Raw genomic sequence first — 23,869 nt, 5'->3', positions numbered from 1 at the left:
GGTGGAGGAGCAATAGTTCACGACAGGCATGGAAGATGGATTTATGGTTTTTCCATGGCGTTGGGTGCACAGTGATGCGTTTAAGGCAGAGCTTACCTCGATCCACAAAGGCCTAATGCATACTTGGGAACTTGGTTGCTGCCATGTCGTGTGCTACACAGACTGTCTTGAGATGCAGTGGGTGATTATGAATAACAGTGAGGTGCAAAATCACTAGCACGAGGAGGAGATTCTAGTGGTTAGAGCACTGCTAGCTAGAGTCTGAAATGTCTCAGTTATACGTTGTTGCCGATGCGCTTGAGAGACTTGCGATCCACGAATCATGGGATTGGAAAGTTATAGGAATCTACCGTCGTCAACGGTGGTGCCTCTGCTTTGCAGAGATTTTAGTTTCTTAGTTTGTTTTATGTGTTTTTCATTTCTTATGTAACCAAAAATAAAAAATCCACTTTTCTCATTCTTCTTCCCTTAAAATGGTGATGTATACTTAACTCTAAAAGAAAAATAACTTTGGCCCAACCCAAAACGCTATTAGCAAGTTATTGACACATTATTTGGTTGCCTTTATTCCCTCTTCCCCCATTAATTGTAATTATGTGATTATCTTCCTCACATCATTGTTATCGCATGAATGCATGATCCCTTCACATTAAACATTATTAATGAGACTTTAATCATATAAGAGCATCTACATTCATCATACTCACTAAAATATTTACACTTCATTTTTTACAATTTCCATAATGTAATATCATCTACACCACTTTACTAAATTTTTACTCCAACCCAACAACTCTTAAAAGTTTCTATTGTGGATCCCACAATCAACATCACATTTATTTATTTTATTATTTATCTCCATTTTAAATAATTATATAATCTAATCATATTAATTGTAAGTGCTTGTAATAAATACAAGCTCACTTTTCAAGTCTAGTGTAGAGTATCTATTCTCACATACTCATCTTTGTCATGTTGGAATTGAATATGTACTCCAATGGTAATAGATACTCATATGAGTATGTATTTAACATTAGATACTACCAATAGAGATGCTCTAAAAGAGATTCTTGCATCTTGTATAATGTATAGGCATCCACTAGCATTTTCTTAGCAGAGCAATATATTGTATGATTGAGTTTATCTTGAAGAATTTTACGTGAACACTTTGAATGGATCAAGGTATTGGAAGAAACCGCCACACGCCAATATCCGGTGCTAACAAAGGTAAGCAATGGAGATAGACCCATTATTTCAGTGTGGGGTTAATAGGAAATATAGCTATGTCTTAGTTACTGCTTTTAACATGTTTGGTGGCTCACAATTAGACCAATTGCATAACGGTATAGGAGAAGTGCCACGCTATTAATACTAAGAGTATCTATATCCATCATACTCATTAAAATATCTACATTTCATTTATTCAATTTCCCATAATGTCACATCATCTACACTACTTTATTACTCTCTCCGTTCCTAAATAACTTACACTTTAAGGTTGTTGCACAAGTATTAAGAAATAGCAATTAATGTTAATTTTTTATTAAAATTACAATCTAACTTCCTACTATCCCCTTTATCTCTCATATTAATTCTAACTTTTCAACCATCAATAAATGAAGGATACAATTGGTAAAGTATAATTAATGTTCTCTTGAACTTTGTAAAGTGGCAGATTATTAGGAACAAAATTTAGCTAGAAATAATGTCAGTTATTTAGGAGCGGAGGGAGTAACTTCTTACTCCAACCCAACAACTCTTAAAAGTTTCTATAGTGGATCCCACCATCAACTTCACATTTGTATATTTTATTATTTATCTTCATTTTAATTAATTGTAAGTGCTTGTAATTAAATACAAGCTCATTTTTCAAGTCTAGTGTAGAGTATCTATTCCCACATACTCATTTTTGTCATGTTGGAATTGAATATGTACTCCAATGGTAATAGATACTCATATGAGTATGTATTTAACATTAGATACTACCATTGGAGATGCTCTAAGCCTGACTATGCATCTGCATTAACACGCGTGAAAAACGAAAAGAACAACCTAAAGACAAACCACAAAAACCAAAATTAGTCAAAAGCTAGGGTTAAATTTAGAGAAGTAACTCCTTCTTAGGCAACATTGGTTTCTAATTCTGGAAACTATTTTTCTTTTTGGTCAACACATTCTGGAAGGTTAAAGTCAAATATTGGGCTGTCTTCAATTCTCGGCCCAATTCAGGTTAATCCCGGGTTGGATCATTTGGGCCGCACACGTACTTTGAACCACTTAAAAATTTAATTAATAATATCTTACAAACAAATTACTTTATTAAAAAATACATGTTAAATATTTTTACATAAAAAACAATTTAAATAAGTAAATTTTAGTCTCATCTAAAATTTCAAATGTCCCTCCCTCTGCCTCGGTCACCATCACCAACCCTGCTCTTCCTCTTTTACTTGCTCGAGGACATACATGCCTTTACAAGGCATGGGTTAAAAAAGGCAGCACAAAACCATGAACAAAGTAATATAATAAATTGAACCTACAACTTAGGTTCCAAGTTGAAGCGCTTTAAGCCTTTAACACTAAACACAAGAGCAGAGGAATTTCATTCTTTATTAATTGATCCATCATCCATTAACATTGAAAAGCATGCAGGACAGTCACTGTGGGTCAGTTTAACTTAACAACCTTGATTACATTTACATCATTTAACCAACAAGATATATATAGTAGTAGCTTGTAAGTTGTAACACTTTTCCAGTTTCTAGCTAGTGGTATAGTACGTGGTTATCAAAAAATTAAATCCTGATCTATTTTCACTCCCTCTCTCTATCTCTACATGTATACATGCAGTGGCGGAGCTTTTGCATGACAGGAATGTTTCTAAAAAAATCTTGTTATATGGTAGAAGGATTGATTTGTGAAGTGAAATGAATTTTTTATGGTTGTTACTTGTTATGGGCCAATATTTTTGCGCTTATCTTCAACTGTGCTAGGAAATATTGACAAGTGTCAAGTAATCTCATAAATTAACATGAATGAAAAGAATTTAGGTTTCCATAGGTATGTGGTCACGTCGTGGATTTATATTTGGTTCACATCTATTGGTATTGGTTCCAATTAATATAATATCTATATGGAAATGGTGAAGCAGGTATCTAGTGCACACTATTTTTTTAGGTGGTTAAATTTTTTAGCGATACATCTGGTTGTGGGTGTTCTTTAATTTAATATGAACTTTCTATTTTGATATTATGTATTGCTATATTTGTTCTAATCTCTCAACAAAGGATGATATCAAAAGAAGTTATATATTTTTTTTCATTTCTTGATGTTGTAATCCAAAGGGTAGTTTGAACATTTAGAGTTCTTTTGGGTTTTTTTAACTGTAACTATCAAGAAACAAGAAAACTTTGTGGTGTAATGAGTTCGGTGTATGTCTTGCTAACTGGTTTTAGTACTTATGGTTTATAAGCATGGCTCCCCCCACATTTTTCGGTCAAGCTCCGCCACTGTATACATGAATGTCTCTATCTCACAACCCATCATCTCACTAACATATGTATTGCACACCACCATCCGCGGTTGCTTCAAGACTTTGAGGATTCTCACCGCATGACGAAAACAACATTCAGGAAAAGAAATATTTTCCATCTTAATTTATAATAAGCACTTTAGTAAACATATGCATGTTCTACTAATTAAAAGTTGACATGTTATTTTTAAATTTCTTACAAATCTTAACATTCTTATCTTGACAGGCCAGTACTATTTTAAAGGATATGATGTCTCAATTTTTAATTGGTGAAACATGGATGAAGATTACAAACTGAAGAGGATTTGAATTCATTTTTGAATTCCAAATGTTCTTTATTCAAAAAAAAAAATCCAAATGTTCTTTCCATATCTCTTATTATATAGATTCTCACACAGTCATACATGTCTCAAAATAATTAATATCTCACACACACGCTCCAGCTATGATCAACATCACACTTGCAGTGATTTACCTCCTCTGTATATGTTGTGGTAAAGTGTGGTCATTACTTGACCTTTTACAGCCATGGGTTTGAGTTATCCTAATCATGCCTCGTATATGAGTCTATCACAATCTAATTCCAGGCTCCAAAAGCATGATCGAGTTATATAAGATGGCCCAAGCAATAAACTCAGTTTACCGCAACATATACATACATAAAGGAGAGAAATTACTGCATGAGCCAGTCATTTTACAAAAAGAAAAAGAAATGAAAAAAATTCATATGCGGATAGTGTCCTATATTAAATTATTGAGAGTTTATTGCTTTCACATAAGAATGGTTGTGAATACTAACATCTATCCATGATGTAATATTGACCCTCCTTGAAGTTCCGTACAATACTCTTGATCACAATAGAGAAACTCTTATATCTCCTTTCCGTTCCTTCTATGCTCTTTCATTTTAGTAAAGGAAAATATACAGAGAAAAATTTAATGGACAGAAATAGAGACAATGTTCAAGTCTTTCATCATGCTTAAATCCATACACACTCATTTTGTTTTTAAAATCACTGGTGGGTCCTCATCCTTTTGTAATTTGTTATCCACCGGTCAAGGTTTATTCATGAGTAGAACTATTCATATAGCTGCTAAACCAAAACATCATATGCTTGTGTGAAACCCTCTTTTCATTCATTTTCATTTTCATTTGAGATTAATTTATATGCACCGATAGTACAAAGAAGTTTTACATAGTCATTCAATCGCATTCTTTCATTTTGCTATCTAACTTTGACGAAACAAGCAGCCAAAATAGTGCATCACACAAACATTTCGGTCAATTGTCATTATTTTCTGTCACAACCATTGAATGCAAAGTTAGGCTTACGGTCACTGATGGCATCAATAACTAAAATGAAGACAAATATGTGTGACACGAGCATGGATCGGCTAAAAGCACATTCAAACTGTCTTGAAATATGTCCCAACAAATTAAATATAAATACACGTTTTTGGATGTTGAGAGCATGTGATATTGCATGTTACTCCTATTAGCTGCGGTGTTGCAATAGATTTAACCTGAGAACCATTCATTGTTGCGAAAATTGAATAGGTTTGATCGTGATGAAATCACTTTCCTTAAAGTATTTCAAGCACTCTCTGATTTCGTCTTAGAGTTTGGATGCAAGAATACCCAGGATAATCAGCCTTGCTTCGAGTTTGCACAAGACTAATGAAAACTCAAAATGCAGCGAAGTGTTTTCTGGAAAAAACAGAGGATATGATTGTGTATGAAATTCTGAACATGTACTGTATTTATAAGCAAAATTAGAACAATATAGAAGGTTGCGACCCTTTATATATTGTGTCTATGTCTGTTCTCAACAGTCGCAAAGTTCAAATTCAAAACGAGCAAAAACAAACGGACGTTACGGCAACCGCGTCGCCGTCGTGCTAAAGTGCCTCAAGTGTCGTGCCGTCTACAAGCCGCCACTAGAGCCTCTACGCCCACGCCGGTGTCGACACCGGCGAGGGGTGGTGTGAATGGAACAAGTGACATAAAAGCTTGGGACCACCAAACAATGCACATGTGACACTATATCCTCTCTTTGTCTCTTTGTTGAATGGTTGTCATTTAATGATATATAAATGCTTTGAATAGTTACTCCACTTTCTACGTGGGACTTCACTCAAATCCATTCAATGCAACACATTTGTCATTTTGGAACACTATGTAATTATTACTCCTTGAGTAATTATTACAACATTCATCACTAGCTTACCAAAATAAAAATAATTTAATTATAGTCTCAGGTGTTGGTTATTTCCAGCCATAATTGTATATAGTAACCGTTCAGTTTACTCTCTGTATGAATACTGAATAGTGATTTCTGTATACTGATTACTGAGAATTGATCTTTGCCTTGGACGTTGCTAGCATGTTTCAGATAGGAGAAGGAAAGCAGAATCCTAATGCCAATCATACACAAAAAATAGCTATAAAAGGAAACTGTTGCAGGCCTTTGTTACTCACATTATTTCCACTCAAAACAACTATTACCATGTTTAGATCAGCTTATTTTATCTCAGAATCAATTCTGACACTGAGAAGCTATTTACATTAGCTTCTTCCCACAATTAATTTTGGCTGTAGAATCAATTCTAAAAGGATTTCCAAACACGCTATATCTATGTCACCGAACTAAGTTTCCTAACAAGCTGTTTGTTGATGGTGAGCTCGGTCCACTTGACCAAGTATCAGGCACAGATACAGGGGAGCTGTCCTTTACCTCTTTCATTGATTGCAAAAAATTATCAGTCATCTGTGGAACAATCAATATCTCACTCTTATGTCCTTCTATCTCAAAACAATTTCCACTTGGTAAATTCTCGGTTCCATTACGAGGTGATGAACACGCAGAACCGACCGACGAGGCTGTGCATATAGTTTCCTCCATAGTTGCCCACCCGCTTCGTCTGATGTGTTCTAGCTCCTCCGCTACTTCAATCATAGTAGGCCTCATGTCACTATGAAAAGCAAGACATCTAAACGCTAGCTCAGCCACCTTGTGGATAGAATAGAGGGTCCAAGCATCCCTATGTGGTTCAAGGAAAGGATCTATGAGGTCATCTACACAGCCCCTCCTAATCCTATCAACAGCAAGTGCAGCCAAATTGATCTCACTCGGAGGTCTAGAAAAATCAACCACTTTCATGGCTGTGATTATCTCTATCAAAACTACTCCAAAACTGTAGACATCACTTTTATCAGAAAGGTGAAAGTTCTGGTGGTATTGCGGATCTACATAGCCCGGAGTCCCTTGTGGGCAAGTTGAGATATGTGATGTTTCTGTCATGCCAAGCCTTGAAAGCCCAAAATCTGCTACTTTTGATTGAAAGTTGAAGTCCAAGAGAATATTACTTGATTTTATGTCTCTGTGATAAATTGGAGTATCATTTGCAGAATGGAGATATGCTATAGCATTAGCTGTTTCAGTAGCAATGGTGAGTCTTACTGTCCATGGAAGTACCCCACCCCTTTCTCTCTGCAAATGTTGAGATAGCGTTCCGTTGGGCATGTACTCATAAACAAGAATATGCTCTCCCTTTTCTATGCAGCAACCTAGGAGGCGTACTAAATTCGGGTGACTCACTGAAGAAAGGAGCTTGATCTCATTCATGATTTGGTCAACACTGTTGGTGTCTCTATACTTGATCTTTTTTATAGCCACCCACTCATCATTGTGAAGGTTTCCTGCATACACTGTTCCATAAGCCCCAGTTCCGAGCCTATGTTTCTCAGAGAAAAAATTTGTGGCTCTTTCTATTTCTTTGTAGGGGTACAGAGGAACAATAGAGCTCCCCGCAGCTTCTCTTAACAGGCGCTTGACCGTCAATTGTTTTGTCAGCCATGAGGAACGGCGTCTGGAAAAGTAACATAGAAGGGACAGAGCAGCCACCACGGATGCTCCAACGGTGATCCCTGCAAACAATCATGTAGCATTGGTCAAAATCAGCCACAATAGAGGCTCCAACTTTTTACCCAAGAGACTGTTTCCAAGACTCGAACCCGTGACCTCAGTCATATGACAACAACTTTTTACGTTGCGCCAAGGCTGAAGGCTCCCCTCTTACAGTAGTATACTATAATTAACAAGAAACTTTCTGAGGAACAATGATAATCATATGAAACCCATTTTCAGGTAATCATTGAATAAGAAATCTATGAACTATGATATATACATGATCATATATTGGCAGAAGTTAGTGAGGTTCTACCTCCAACAAGGACACCAACTCTGATTGCTTTTCCACATCCACCAGACCCCAGCGTTGAAGCATTGCATTGAGAAACTACTGAAGAGTCAACAACAGAAAAAGATTTTAGTACTGCAGTTACTGTCTATAAAAATGCAACTGATTTTCTTACACATAATTTTACTCTAGGCACCAAAAGAACATATTAACCATCAGTAGATTATTCATATATGAATAACAAAGTCAGTGATTCATATCCAGTATCTACTGACCAATTTGCAACTGGATCTACTGTGTCTTCAATAATGTCCCTGATTGATTGAGTCAAAGCAGATTTTTACTTAAATTTTAGTCTCCCAAGAAATCTTACCACACTCATTTTCTATTTTCAGCAAAACATAAAAGCATAAGCAACATGTGTCGGTGATGTCTTGAAATTAGAAGTCACATGTTAGTATATGGTTCATTTCCTAATTCCTAATAAGACGAATGTATTTGTCACCAATTTTCTACATTGACCATTTATAATTGAATAAAAAAATTTCAACTCATTCGGTGCAGACATGTGCTGTACCTAAGACTGATCAATTAAATAATCTAAAAGGGGAGTACCAGAACATGCTGACTTTGAAGGATTCTTTCTCTGCTAAGTTTACCATTCAAATCAAGAACATGTCAAGGAAAGTTACAATCAAAAAACCAAGCAATGAACTGTTGCTATGCATCTATATTCTCTGCCAAAATTAAGGGTAAACTAATCCTTTGATAACTTGCCAAAATTCTCAGGATCACTTACCACAAATAGAGTAAGTGGAAAGAGGATCAAGAGTCAAGACCATCATGATCTATATTGGTCCACAGGAATACAAAAAATGAACCTTGTGCTTAATCTGATATACCAGTCATGCCCCCAACAAATCAAATCTCACCATTATGGACCTTGATAAACACACATTGATTTTTTCAAGATTCCCTCACTTAAAAAATCTCCATACTAAACTCCAGACACACGCTAATATTCTCCCCAACCTGGTTTGCCAGAGCATAACGCACCAACCAGATGCGAAACACTACTTGGTCATCATTCAACACTACAATTAGCATCTATAATAAGAATCTAAGTGTAACTAAACAAGAATAATCATAATGGTAAACTAAAAAATATTTTAGATGAATAAAACAAGTCTAGTACTTTTTCAGCTCAAAGACTTTCCCTGTCTTGAATTGACGCATCATCCCCTTACCGAGAAAAACAACATCAACAATAGAAGTCTTATCTCACTAGGCGCGATGTCGGCTATACGAATCATACTACACCATCAAAAATCAGATTTTTTAGGGACTTAACCCGCCCCCCAAAAAAATTATTATATTTAATATGAAGGAGTGATCTTATTCTTACATCTCCGGCAGCCAGTTCCGTTAGTGAACCCATCTCCGACGAAGCCTTCGCGACACCGGCACCGGAAACCTCGTTTATGTCCTGCAAGATGGACCTCGGTACAGGTTGCGTTACCGGAGCAATTACAAGCCCCATCAAGCCACCACCCCAACTCAACCACCTGAAATTGAAGTGAAATCTCTTTCACCTCACTCTTACTACCAACAGCAATAGCAGAAAACAAGAACCTGCACTGAATCCCCTTCCATTCCTCAATCCTGATAACATCCTCACGCTCACGCCGACGCTCACGCTGCAACTGCGTGAAGCAACCGATATCATCACTCTTTCCCTCACACCCTTCCACCTCCACCTTCCCTCCAATGAAACTCGAGGTCGGAATAACGCAGCCACCGAGTTTGTCCACACAAGTCTGCACCAGGAAGCTGTTGTTCCATGTTGGAGCGAAATTGTTGCTGAAAAGTGGATCAATGAAACTCATGCTCCGGTTGCATTTTGCCGGCAGGGTGATGAATATGCTATCGGAGGTTACGTTCTGGACCTGCAACTCGCTGATCTTGACTCTGTTTTCAGTGCAGTTTAGCTTGACTTCACAGCCATCGGAGAAGCCGAAAGGGTAGTGAAGGGAAGATTCTCCACACCTGCGGTTGCAGTTTTGGTTGTTGCTTTGGGATTTTGCTGAGCAGAAGATGAAGATTGTGAGGAGAATAGCAAGCTTTGTTTGGTGATGAAACATTTCTTGATGCAAATTGAAACTGTGGTTGGAGTCAACAACAGTTTAATTATTAATCATCATCCATCTGCAAAACAAAAATATTGCTCTGTTGTGAGAAATTCATTCAAGTTTCAACCACATAAATGTCTTTTGACTTTGAGAGAAATTAATAAAAGCTTGTGAATTGTGATTGATGATCATGATGATGATGCAGTTGGGGAGCCATCTATCTCAATTAATACTCAGAAAGCCAGAATATGTTTTTTTTTTTTCCGAGCTATTCTCGCAGCCGACAGACACATAGACTAATCTCTCGAGTCTCGGAGATACAATAAAAATGAATTCAGTTGTAAGTATCAATATGCATACCTTGAATTCAACTTGGAGGTTCTGGAGTGGAAGGAAGGAGTAAACTAATTTGTGAAACAAGTTGAAGAAGAATTGAGACTTGGAAGAAGAAAAAAGAGTGAGTTTTGTAAGTAAACGTTGGTTTGGTTGTCCACGCCAGAAAACAAGTGCAGGATGGCGTGACTATAGGGAGCGCTTTTTTGTGTAAAGCTTCTTCAAGTCACGCACTTGTTATGTGGGGTCTGAGACTTGTTTATGAACATTTTCCATTTTTTTATTGAATGACCAATATAGCCTTTATTGAATTTTTCTCCTGAAAATTCCCTGCACTCCACCCCAAAATTTTTTTGTGCCTAGCTTGTGTTTCAGTTTATATTTTGATGAGGGAATCCGGGTGCCACCTAATATGCACCACTTTTTAGTGGTGCAACCTTACACCACTATACTAATTGTTCATTTTATCCCTGTTAAAAAAAATTATTTTATAAAAAGAAAAAAATATTGGTATTACCGAGTGGATTTTGATGGGATTAAATTTTTGAACAGGGATAAAATGGACAATTAACATAGTGGTGCAAGGTTACACCACTAAAAAGTGGTGCATATTAGGTGGACCCGGGAATCCGGGTAGTGTTTAGCTTACTTCATCACTTAATTATCAGATTGGAGTTGGTCATCACTTGTAAGAATGAAGCACATTTCATAATGGTGCCTGCTGTAGTGCCTCCTCCCAGATGCAGGTATAGAGCCTCTGCCTAGTTGGACCAGTAGCACCAAAACATGTATTAAATTAGGTGTCTTTTCCATTTATCCTGAAATGAGTTTTGAATAATATTGTTTTAGAAAACAAAAGTTTATATATTTGCTAAATGGTCCCTAAATAAATCAGTTACCACAGTCAAAGTAATTTTTTACACCTTTCATCTTAGCTTCCCTTCTCTCCTCTCTCGTCTCTGCAACTTCCTCTTCTCCTCTGCACTTCGAGAACCACAACCATGGTTGCTCACAACCTCTCCTTCACACCTTTCATCTTTGATTCCCTTCTCTCCCTTTCCCTCACGCATTCGCACCCTCTTCCCACTTCCTGATTCAACCCTAAATCCCCTTCCCCTTCACCATCACCGAACAACCCCACTTCCTGATTCACCCTAGACGCCGGCCACAACCATGAGATGCGCGAAAACCGATGTCATGGGGTTGTTGCCGAGGGAGAGAATCGTGTTCATGAGTCAATTGCTGGTCTTAACTCTTGGTTGCCCACAATTTATGTTTTAGAATGGGATTAGGGTTTATGAAAATCGCCATTGGAGGACAGAGGCAGAAACAACAAAATTTCCTTGGTTCAAGATATCAAGGTTTGTTCCCCTTTTGTTATGGCATCATGATCTTCTTGAAGTTTTGAATTTTGATTGAATTTCCGGAACAATGTTCAGAAATTACTGGGTTTATGATCATAAAGTTTTGATTTTTAAACGCATTTTTTATCTAGTTTCGTTTATTTTCATATCATGTGTTGTGCGATTATGGGTCTCCTCTAATGAGGGGTTGTTGTTGATGTTGTCGTCAGATTCACGAAGAGAAGGATAAAGGGGTTGCGGGGCTTGAAACCACTCCTTTGCACGGCGGCGGCGGCGTAGGAAGAGGATGATGATGATGACGAGGAGGAGGAGATGGAGAGACGACAATCGCAGATCTCCTCCTCTTGGAGCCCCAGGTGAAAGAGAATCTTGAATTTCAAAATCAAATCTGGCATATCAACGAGGATTTCTGCAACTTCCTTCTTGCGTTGAGTTATTGGCATGGTGGTTTGGTTCTGGTAGCTAGCAAAGACAGAGGCAGAAACAACAAACCCACACCCACTCTTGATCGTCTAAATCGAAATCGCCATTGGGTTGTCTGTGTTGTTTGGAGAGTGAAGAGTGAGCCTCTCTCTCTCTCTCTCTCTCTCTCTCTCTCTCTCTCTCTCTCTCTCTATGCGCTAACCTCTCTGAAAGATGAAGAATCAAAGATGAAGAAGTATGAGATTAGAGTTTACTGGTGTGTTGAGGATGAACCAACATCAATAGAATATGAACCAGCAGTGTCTATTTCAATCTTCAATCTAAATCTCACTCATGGTAAAAATCCATATTAACTATAGAGAACTTTCTAACAATTGCTAAAAAACCCTTCCCAAAATTAATATCAAAAATATTTTTGAATTATTGGAAAAGGGTTAAACATAGATGGAAATTAAAAATTAGATATAATAGTGGCCACATGTCACTTTCCTATTTGACATACCTCTTGGAGGCACCACACCCACATTTTCCCACAGGCACCACAGAATTCACTTTTCATAATTAACTATTTATCATTTAGCAGGCCGGTCCAACACTAAATGAGGCCTAAAACGAACTTTAAAGTTAGGGCTATTTATCTATTTTTTTTATTTAACATGTCTTATTTACAAAAATATGGGGCATTTTCGTTTTTTTGAAGTCTTATTTACAAAAATATGAGGCTTTTTTTATTTAGTAAATTTTTTTTTTGGAGGCCTAGCCCCAAGCCGGCCCTGCCATTTAGTATGCACACCCACGATAGAAAAATTAGATACCATTGTTGCTGTTGACGATGGGTACCATTTACTCACCCAAACAGTATATTTAGATTGAAGGACAGATTGTTACTAACTTGGTATGTTTTTTTTTTTTACATCGGAAAGAATTTGGTATGTTTTTAATAATGTATTGTTCTTTTCTTATTTTTAAGTGGAAACCAAAAAGTAGGGGTGAACATGGCCGGGTAAATCCAATGAACCCGCCCAACCCAATCCGATCCAATAGAAAAAATGCGGGTTTGATCGGGCAATCGGGTTAGTCTGATGGATTTTACTACAACCCAACCAAGTTCGGATCGGATTTCGGATTCAGTTCAAATCCATCCAACCCAACCCAGAATCCATACATATAATAATAATTTTTATAATTTTACTCATACTTGGTGTGCTAGTGTCGGAGTGATGACTTTTTGAAACTTTGAGACTTAAGTATTTGTAGTTATTTGTCATATTTGAACTTAGAGTATTTGTTCGTAATTATTTGTTACATGTTTATATATAGTTATTTGGCATGTTGGAGACATCTAAGTTCTAAGTGTCATGACATGACATTTAGTGTTGTTTTTCACTTTTTAGATATTATTTATATTAGATTGTTTCATGTCATTTGGTAATGAAGTTTTATATTTTTATGATATTTGACTATATGTCATTTATGTGGTATTATTTCTATAACTTTTTGTGTCTTTTTCATGCTATTTAGTATTATATCATATTTAGTACTTTTTATAACTTTTTTCTGAATTTATAATAATTTTTACAAGATTTTTTAATATTTCAGATATATTATTATTTTAATATAGTGACCCAATAAATCCATCCAACCCAATCCAAACTTCGTCGGGTTGGTTCGGATCGGGTCCGGAAAAAAAATTCGTGAAATCCAACCCAACCCAACTCAGCCAATTTTGATCGATTCAGATTTTATTTTGACCAAAATCCATCCAACCCAACCCATGTGCACCCTACCAAAAAGCCACCAAGAGTACTTGATACTATTTCAATAATTTGATGTTTTAAATGACTAAAATATCCTTTTAAAATAACGGGTGCTGTATGAGGAAAGCCCCACCAGCAGACGCCAAAATACATGATGATGATGATTTTTTAGTATTAGAAAAAAAAGTAGGAACATGCTGGGGATGAATGATGATGATGGTCAACGAAGAAAATTTCTTTATGAAATTATAAAATGGTATGACCAGAATATATGGAGTGGGATATGTGTCTCGCAATTCACCACCATGAATACTACATAATTATAACACGAATTAAATTTTGTTCACACTTCTCAACTTTACATTTTTTGAGAAATATAAGAAAAGAACGAAATGAGTTTATATGGTAGAAACAATAGAAATAGACAAGAAAAATAACAATTGAGTGAAAATAAATTGTAATAGAAAGTGAAATATGAACATATGCTCTAATAATACTCATTTATTTTTTATTCACTTTTCCTTTCAATCTCTCTTTCTTTATAATTAGATCACTTATCATACCTTTATTTTCTTTCTGTATCTCTATGGCTCTGGGATGTGAATGAAATATATTTTCCTAAATTAATTCTATGATTTTGAAAGGTAGGCGTAGGGCATCATCATCAAGTGGACAAGTTAGCTATAGACATCTTCAAGTGGACAAGTTAGAGGGAAACAAATACTTTATCACTGCAAATTGCAAAAGTTATTTTGGATGCATTGGAGGGGATGATGACAATGTATTCCTACCAAGCCCATTAGTCCAACATATTCTGTGGGTGCCAGGATGCTACATATATCCCTGGTCAATTCAATCTAATTCATATATACCGATTTGGATAAGATCGAGCAGGAATTAAATGTTTAGTTAACCAAAAACATGATTGTAACATGTCAGTTAACCAAACACGTAATTTGTTGCTTGGATTAACAACTTAAATGGACAAGGCATAATTTATTTGCAAACTGAATTTCGTTAAATTCAAAAAATTATTTGATTTTGTTATTTTTTATTTTATTTATTCAATTTATTTACATTTTCTTTTGTCAATGATGTAACGAATCATTTCCGATGAAGAAAAAAAAATGATGTAAGGAATAAAATTTAAAGAGTCGTCAAACTGACACTTATAACATGTGACAAAAAAATTCCAAGACTGCTATAGCAATGCACATATACATAAGAAAATAAAGAACAATCATACATATTCAATGGACATAACTAGTAGAACAACATGATGCAAAACCCTAAAAGCTATACAGTACCCCCAAAAACACGAGGAGCTAATTGACTTTTGACCGAAGAGAACAAATCCTTTTAAATAGCGCTCCCATATAAAACAATCCAATCGACTCTACCATAGTTTTAAGCAGTACAACTATCAACAAAGCCCATCATAGCTTCAATGATCCCATAAAGCGCCCTCAAATTTGGCAATACCCTCCAAATAAAATTATGTAATACGGAGGCTTTATCTGAAATGGGGTCCAAATCAAGTGCATATCTTTAACATTATCTTTTGTCTGGTAAAGTTGGTCAATACAGAAGGTTTCAAAATTCTTGGTTTAGCATTTTTCTTTCATGGTTAGAGTATTTATCTTCGACAAATGTGGCATATTGCTTACCTTGCTATCTTTTTAAGCATTGCTACATGTTTAGAATTTGGAATAAAGTTAATAATGGAAAGATATGTCTTTTTCTTAAACATCCTTACTCAACACACAATAATGCAATGAGTGTTTATCAAAACTTGTCGAATCAGGATGAGCATATATTCGAAATGTTATTCATGTGCAAAGCTCAAATCAAATTATACATAATCGATTGCGTTTTAAGACTTCAATTGATACGATTTGTTTTTTAACACTTCAAGCTTGTGTATCTTGGGGCCACGATGGAACTAGTGGATCCAAAAACAAAGATAATTTTTTTGAGATGGTAAAACTACTAGCATCTACAATGATGAAGTTGCAAAAGTCGTGTTGGAAAATGCTTTCATACAATGCCAAGTATACTTCACATTAAATTCACAAAGAACTCATATTCTATCTATTAAGGTGAAAAATCAAATCCGTGAAGAAATTGGGGTCGGGACTCTAAGTTTTGCATTGTTGTTGTTCAAGCTCAAGATAAATAAAAAAAGGAACAACAAGGCTCTTGTCTTAAGATTTAGTCATAAAAACAGTTTTATGCAAGAACAAGTTTTTCATATTGTTTATTAAAAGTTTTTCATAATGTTTATTAAAAACATTTTATGGCTGTAACTCTAAAGCAACTATGTGTTATACTTTCTCGGTATGATTTTGACGTTTTCATCATTGGGAGTCACGAGTATGATGGTACTGGCAATGAGGGGAGAATGGAACGGATTACAAGCATTAGTTTTAAATTATTGTCCTAATGCATTTTATATTCATTGTTTAACTCATAGGTTAAAACTTGTCTTGGTTGTTGCATCAATGAAAATGAAAGTGATTCCGGTTCATCAATTCTTTTCAACATTGACATTTATTATCAATATTGTTTGTTGTTCTTGTAAGAGACATGATGAATTACAAGCTGCAAAGTTAAATGAGGTGACATATTTGCTAGAGATTGATGAACTTGAAACCGTTAATTAGAAGAAAAAATCAAATTCGTACTCATTGGAACTCACATTTCTCTTTTATTTGTAGTTTGATTGGTCTATATGGTGCAACTTGTTCTGTTCTATGATATAATATTCACATATATAACTTATAAATTAATAGTCACATATTGACCTCTCCTTGTATTTTTTTGTCAAGGTCTGCCACTGGGCAAAGCATAAACTTCTCATGTTAACACTTACTTTGAAACTATATCTAAGAACCTTGATACATTCACATTGCAAATTTTTTCCACCCCACAATTTTTAACACTTCATTTCTTCTAATTTCATTTCTATTTCTCTCTTTATTTTCTATCATATCACATATCATATCTCACACATCATCTTTTTTTTTTTTTTTTACTGTTCTCTCTCTTTCATCCACCTCTTTTTCAGATGTGAACAAAATATTAAGCAAGTGTTACATTATACACTAACAGCTATACAAACACACATTTAATACATGATAGAAACATGAATTTTTCAGCATAGCGTCACAATCTCTTATATTTTGTTCACAATCAATTCAAGAAAAGCATTTCAAAAAAACAAAAATCAAGAAAAGCACAAATATTATATTATACAACTAGTGACTCCTTCTAACTAAGATTGAAGCCAAATTTCGATCTCGTGGAACAAAATAAAAATCAACTCTCCAGATCAAACAGGAGTAGTACATTCTATTCACAGCCACAGACAGAAATAAAACAGTCATAATCTTCTTTGCCATGCATGCATCTAGTCAAGGAGCAGAGAAAACATCACCGTGTTGGAGCCACTTCAACTCTTGAGTACTAGTACTAGTGTTTGTACTATTGGCTTCAGAGCTTCCCAAAAGAGATTCAAAAGCAGTTTTGGCTTTGTTAAAGATCTTGCGTTGCAGGATGCGTCGAAGAACAACATTTTTGTCCAAAGATTTAGAGGAAGCATCAGCTTCCGGCGACTTCAAATGGAGCTGGCTTGAGATATTATTGTCTCCACCACCAGAGTCCTTAACCCCTGCAGCTTCATCAATTTTCTCCTTCTCACTCTCTGTGATAGCTGATTGAGATTTTGATATCGTGAAAGCCATTTTGCTATATCTTTTTTCACGTTGTTAATAAATGTTGTGGGTTTGTTAACAAGAGGTTCAGATAGATGTATAAATAAACTTGTTCTGTTTCGTGTTTTGGGTTGGAAATTGTGGGCAGTCAGGTAAGGAGCCTGTTGTTTTGGTCTCAAAACAGGGGAAGAGATGCAACCGAAATACATGGCGGAAGAGACAAAGACCGCGTGGCAATAAAATCATAAACTCACGAGTGACTCAGCGACATTTGGCTCTGTTAAGGAGTGTCGTGTCAAACTTACACCAAGCCACATTTCACTTCTTGTGTCTGGCTTGTCGCTGAATTATTAATTTTTGGTTAACAATTCTAGTGAAGTGACTTTGACGGAAGAGAAAAATATAAGAGAAAATATGAGATATGATAAATAATAGAATAGGAATGAAAAAGAAACATATAAATAAATGAGTGAATTAAAATGTATAAAATTTGAAATGAACATATCAAACCTCCATGCTGAATGTGTTTTCCGTTAAAGTAATGATACTCACACTCTATTTTCTTTAGACTCGTTTTTTTTTTATAATTCTACATTTTTATTACATTACTTATTATATCACTTAATTTATTCATTTTCTCTTCTTAGGTCACTCATCACTCAGGCACGAGTGGAAATCATTTTTGTCTATTTGGTCGAGTAATGATTTATACACACCTCACTTCTCTTTCATCTCATTTTCACACATTTTTTTTTCTATCTCTCTCTACATTTTCAGTCATATCACATATCATATCATTTATTTTTCTCTCATTTCTTCATCACCTCTCAAGGTGGAGGTGAAATTGATTGGTGAACAAAACATTATTGCTATTTGGTCTTATTGTTTCATTTGATTTGCTGCAAAACTCGATCATGCCATTGCTTTGATTTTCACGTCGGGATAAATGTTAGTCTCTGCCAACAGTTTACTCCAAAAACCTTCCTGAGTGATTTTTTTGGAAACTCCAAATAGAGAAAAATGTTGAGGAACCATTTAATAAGAGTAGACAATTAGATGATGAAATGAAGAAAATAGAAAGAAAAAAAAAGATAGATGCAATATATGATATAACTAGTTTTATATCCGTGCAATCACGAGTGACTTTAGTATATATTAGTATTTATTTGATATGGTTTTTAAATTATAAATTAATTTTATAAACAGTAGATAACAATGCAAGTTTGACTGAAATAGTGGACACATTATATACACTTATCAACATCTAAACACTTATCAACATCTAAGGTTTAAGTATTGATTGTAACAAAAAAAAAAGGTTTTAGTATTTTGATTAGACACTTGCTCTTTAAACTTCAAAGTTAATGTAAATTGATTATTCCTTGTACATTAAAATATGAGTATCATTTTTGAAAGACTTGTTTTGTAAACATACTATGAAATGTGTCACATGGATTATCTAAAGATCTTGAAATTAGAAGACACCATAGTAAGTCCAATTAAGCACATTGTCATGTTCCAAAGTTTAATTCCAAATATGTCATCATATTGAAACCAGTGCACATTTATAAGCAAGAAAAACATCATGTTGGTTGTCATAGTATGCTAATGAATTAAAAGAAAAATGGTCATTCTGATACATGTTTCAAAAGCATCATCATTGTGAATTTCACATTGTTTGACATGATCACTGGGCAGTGATCAGTTCATCCTTGCTACACAATTTTATAGTAGATTGGAAGAAAATAAAAAAGAAGTAGATAAGAGAATGACTGTGTAAGCAGTGGTGGAACATCATGGGACAGGGGAGGGCCCCTACCCCTCCCAATAAAAAATTAAAAACTTTTTTTAACTACCAATATGGGACCTAAGAAGTAAGGGGAACCACATCAGCATATGACAATTAACTTGGAGTTAGCTTAGCTAAAACTTTGATCCTGTTTCTTCTTAGTTTTCTTTCATCTCTTTCTTAGTTTCATTTTTTTCCCACAAAATTTTCACCCTATCACACATTCCAATTATTCAATGATTTTAGGTATGAGTGGTAAATGTTGCAGACTTGCAGTTAAGAGAAGGAAGAAGATTAATTATCACTCACTCATGCATACAACTTATAAAATAAAATAATTTTATATTAGATGTATTTAATTCATTGATGAAACTACGATGCATACATACTGTCTTTTTATATATAGAAAATGAAAAATAATATAATAATCAAACCTTATCATCTAAGGTTCTAAAGAATTAAGAAATTATTACAGTTCATGCTCAGAACCCTCATGATAGTATTTATATTAGAACTTTCAAATTGTATTAGTCGACAACACCAATTGTGAAAAGGTCCATGGTCAGAACCACATGATCCAAGATGCTCAATTAACCTCGGACATCAAATGAATTCTAATCCCCATATTTTCGTACTTTTATTTAGATTTACTTTTAAATTATTATAAAATGATAAAAAATGTATTTGTCATATGAAAAATTACTTTTCTATTAATGTTAACATTAAATTATTTTCATGTGAAATATGCTTTTGTGTGAAATTTTTTTATCATTTAATTTTTACAAAATCAAAAGTGGATTGTATAATTATACTGTACATTTTAAAAATGAAATTCTATTGTAAATTGTTTTTCTATGAATTCTTAAATGAAAGTATTTTTATGTATAATTTTCCTTGTTATGGGAGATTTTAATGATGTAATTTAATTTAATCATCCATAAATGCAGTATATATATATATATATATATATATATATATATATATATATATATATATATATATATATATATATATATATATATATATATATATATATATATATATATATATATATATATAGGATGTATCTTATGAGAAATGTAATTTTATGTGAGAAAATGAGAATAAATCACAACCGTTAGATCTAACCATCAACGGTCAAGATTAAAAGAATTTAATGGTCATGTGATTGTCACATGATCACTTAAAAAAGTCACATGACTTAATGTTTTAATCTTGACATAAAATAATTTGAAAATGTACAGTTTTTTATGGAGTCCAATTATCAGTGCCTACGGCCCCAACTGACTTTTTACGGAGATTCTCAAGTTAAAGTTGATGCAGCAATGGCCTGTCCAATTTATCCACATACTTTGATAACCTTAGCATCATTCTCATTACAAATCCAATCCCTTCCATAGTTGATCTACTCAAAACATCAAAAAAAAAAAAATCCTAAAAAAAGCTTAAAAAATTATGTTCTCTAATCAAACAACAATGTACACTATATAAATTAGCCTCGAGTAGAAAATGAAAAGGGCTCAACTTACAATTGGCTTCTCTTAGATGGATATTAATTCAATCTCTATTTCGATGCTTCTTGATTTGCTACATAACTAAAAAGTATAAAAATAAAAATGCTTTAGGAACAAATTTTATAACTTTAATAGATAACTTGAACTTGCGATGATGGGGAGAAAATCATCCATAACAGCCAGATCCTCCTAAACGGGGAGGAAAGAAAAAAATAAGCAATGACAAAGGATTGTCCAAGAAACTTATTAATTGCAATCCCATAATCTCAGTGCAACCTGTACACCTGGCATGAACACAAAATTAAAGTTTCAGAGTCAAAGCAGAGGAAATAAAGGACCAAACAAATGAAAGGACTACCTCTCATCACCAATAACAATAAACTTTAGCTGATTATTTTCCATAAAAGAATTTATCCATGCATCTTAGAAAGAAAATCATACATCATACATATTATCTAAAATGGGCATTTTAAAGTAAATTCCTATTAAGTGTAACAAATTATAATACCAAATAAAACACCACAATTTGACATGCAATAAAGAAAGAAACGAAGAAGAACATGGAGGGCAAGGAAATTCTTGATGAGAGTTGTCGATTATAAATACTTTTGCTAGAACAGTCAAATCTTTGGTATAGGTACCATCGTTAATGATCTCTTTCTTCACATAAAAGGTTCTCTCAAAAGGCAACCACTAAGTTGGGATCACAAACTCAATACAAAGTGCAATTATCTTATTGGGAGCATATAAGGTGAGCCAGATACAATGAGGAAGCTCAGAGGATGTTGCAGCTCTGCAGGGAAATGGGAAGTGCATACATACATATAGGGAATAGTAATCCTCTCAACTTTGTGTAGAGGTTAGCTTCCTCAACATTGCCAAGTGATTAAAATGAACATTTATATTTTATTTGTATATGTATTATCAGGGTGTGGGTCATTTTGTGAATGTATGAAACACTTTTACTGACAGAGATATGAACCCAGCCATGCAGAGTATTTTGACAAATCCACAACAAAATATTTGAAGGTTTCTATCTAATCATTTAACAGATAGTACAGCAGCGCTTAACCAAAGAAAAACGGATACCCAGCTTCAAATCTTCCCTTCAAAGACCCTCAAATAAACTTAAATTGAAGCTTAAGAATGTGCCAAAATTACATGTGAAAGAAATAAGAGCTCCACCCATCCCAAAAAGCTTTAAAAACATCCATTTACAGTAGAGGAACGCATTAAGCGAGCAAAGATAGAGGGGTTTAAGAAAAGCCAACAAACTATTTCTTAGAATTGAAGTATTTTCATAATATGTTTACTGTTGTAGAAAATGTAAATGGTTGTTTTGTCCACTGTTGGAGTATACTACTAATATACTCCACATGTATAGGACATGAGTCAGTTATCAGAAGTTCATCTCATGAATCTCTCTCTACTCTACTATGAGAATGTGTCATAAGAAATGTGACTGCAAAAATAATACCCAATAAAATATATGGGACCAAATTTTGCAGTGATTGATAGAAGGAAAGGGCTCACAATGGATTCAGTTATCCATAATTCTAACTCATATACTCATGTTTATTAAATGAGTAGATAAGTTTAGTGTTATAATAAGACTCAATAAAACTAGAATACACATTATACATTAAAACTGGCAGTGACCACAACAAACAGAGAGAGCAGCATTTCTCCATTGCAAATAATCAAACAACATACATACCAGAAGCCAGATCAGTAAGCCACTGCCTTGCTAGATTCCTCTTCCACAATCTCATCCGATTACAAACATGGCTATATGTCTATTATTAGCTCTTCAACGAAAGGAACTCTGAAAACTAACTTGGGGTCAGGTTGGCATTCAATACTGTAGCTGATATCTCTGTTTCTTTATAATTAATGTTTTACTGTTGCCACCATCACCACTCACCTGTTGAGACATTCTCATGCATTGACCCTGAAGAAATGGTTGTTGAAAATCTAATTAGAAAAATGAGAAAGAATCAAAACAAAAGAGATATGGAGGATTAGAAGTTAGAACACACTATTGAGGTGAAAGTCTATTGATGTCTCATTTAATTGTATCCAAAGTCCAAACACACATAAAAACCTATACCACAAACACATTTGATTTGCAGCTTCATAATCCTTTGCCTCCTTTCATGATAGATCTGGTTAGTGGGAAAAGTCCAGAGAAAATTGTGCAATAATTTGCAATAGGAAGGATTGGAAAAAAGTATAATGCTTAAAATAGAGGGCAATCAAGATTCAATTTTGAATAAAATGCATACTGGCCTTTATAAAGTTTTCCTTTGGAGTGCTTAATGTCCATGATTTCTCATTCGTTTATTTTTTCCGGTTCTCTTTCTTCCATACCTCATCCTTTTCTTGTCTTCATGTAAAGTAAACTACAAATAACCAATAACAACAACAAAAAAATAAGTATATGAAAGCATTTGGTCTTATTGTTTCATTTGATTTGCTGCAAAACTCATGCCATTGCTTTGATTTTCACGTCGGGATAAATGTTAGTCTCTGCCAACAGTTTACTCCAAAGACCTTCCTGAGTGATTTATGGAAACTCCAAATAGAGAAAAATGTTGAGTAACCATTTAATAAGAGTAGACAATTAGATGATGAAATGAAGAAAATAGAAAAAAAAGGATAGATGCAATATATGATATAATGCAAGTAAAGAGAATTAATAGTGAGAAAATAAAGTAATTTGATGGAAAACTAATGATTGCAACGTGAGAAAAAATTATGTGACTCAATTCGCTCGATTTTTAAAAAAGATGAGTGACTTTGTACAATTGCGATAATTGCATGACTAAAAGTGCATTGAAGCTCATCATTTAATTTTAGTTTTCATGTTACTATTCAATGACATTTTGAAAATGATGTATAATTAGGATTTCATACTTAAGATTTCATTGATATTGATTAAATAATGAATTTTCTGATATTGGTTATATTGGACTTAACATTTGTCGTTGATTACCTACATTGACTTCATACTTTTGCTTTGAAACTGATTTTAGTAGGCAAAGAAATTGAAAAAGAGACTTAATTCACCCCTTAGGTGCTTAGCCATTGTTGTTTACATTCCCACAGTTAGGTT

General features: G+C 34.4%; 2 protein-coding genes across 2 annotated transcripts; both read right to left on the bottom strand.

Moving 5' to 3' along the window:
• Nucleotides 1-5,977: 5,977 nt before the first annotated feature.
• Nucleotides 5,978-10,453, bottom strand: LOC130715986 (wall-associated receptor kinase-like 14). The gene is made up of 4 exons (XM_057566163.1): nucleotides 10,222-10,453; nucleotides 9,138-9,937; nucleotides 7,757-7,834; nucleotides 5,978-7,460 (listed from the first exon to the last, which is right to left on the bottom strand). The coding sequence occupies exons 2-4, from the start codon at nucleotides 9,871-9,873 to the stop codon at nucleotides 6,172-6,174; spliced, it is 2,103 nt and encodes a 700-aa protein (XP_057422146.1). The 5' UTR covers nucleotides 9,874-9,937; nucleotides 10,222-10,453; the 3' UTR covers nucleotides 5,978-6,171.
• A 6,511-nt stretch (nucleotides 10,454-16,964) lies between these two features.
• Nucleotides 16,965-17,583, bottom strand: LOC130715987 (uncharacterized). The gene has a single exon (XM_057566164.1). The coding sequence runs from the start codon at nucleotides 17,479-17,481 to the stop codon at nucleotides 17,152-17,154; it is 330 nt and encodes a 109-aa protein (XP_057422147.1). The 5' UTR covers nucleotides 17,482-17,583; the 3' UTR covers nucleotides 16,965-17,151.
• Between the last annotated feature and the right edge of the window lie 6,286 nt (nucleotides 17,584-23,869).

This window comes from Lotus japonicus, chromosome 4, assembly GCF_012489685.1.
Source record: "Lotus japonicus ecotype B-129 chromosome 4, LjGifu_v1.2".
Lineage (NCBI taxonomy): Eukaryota > Viridiplantae > Streptophyta > Magnoliopsida > Fabales > Fabaceae > Lotus > Lotus japonicus.
Note: the sequence above shows the minus strand (reverse complement) of the source record. Positions and strands in the feature narration are given on the sequence as shown.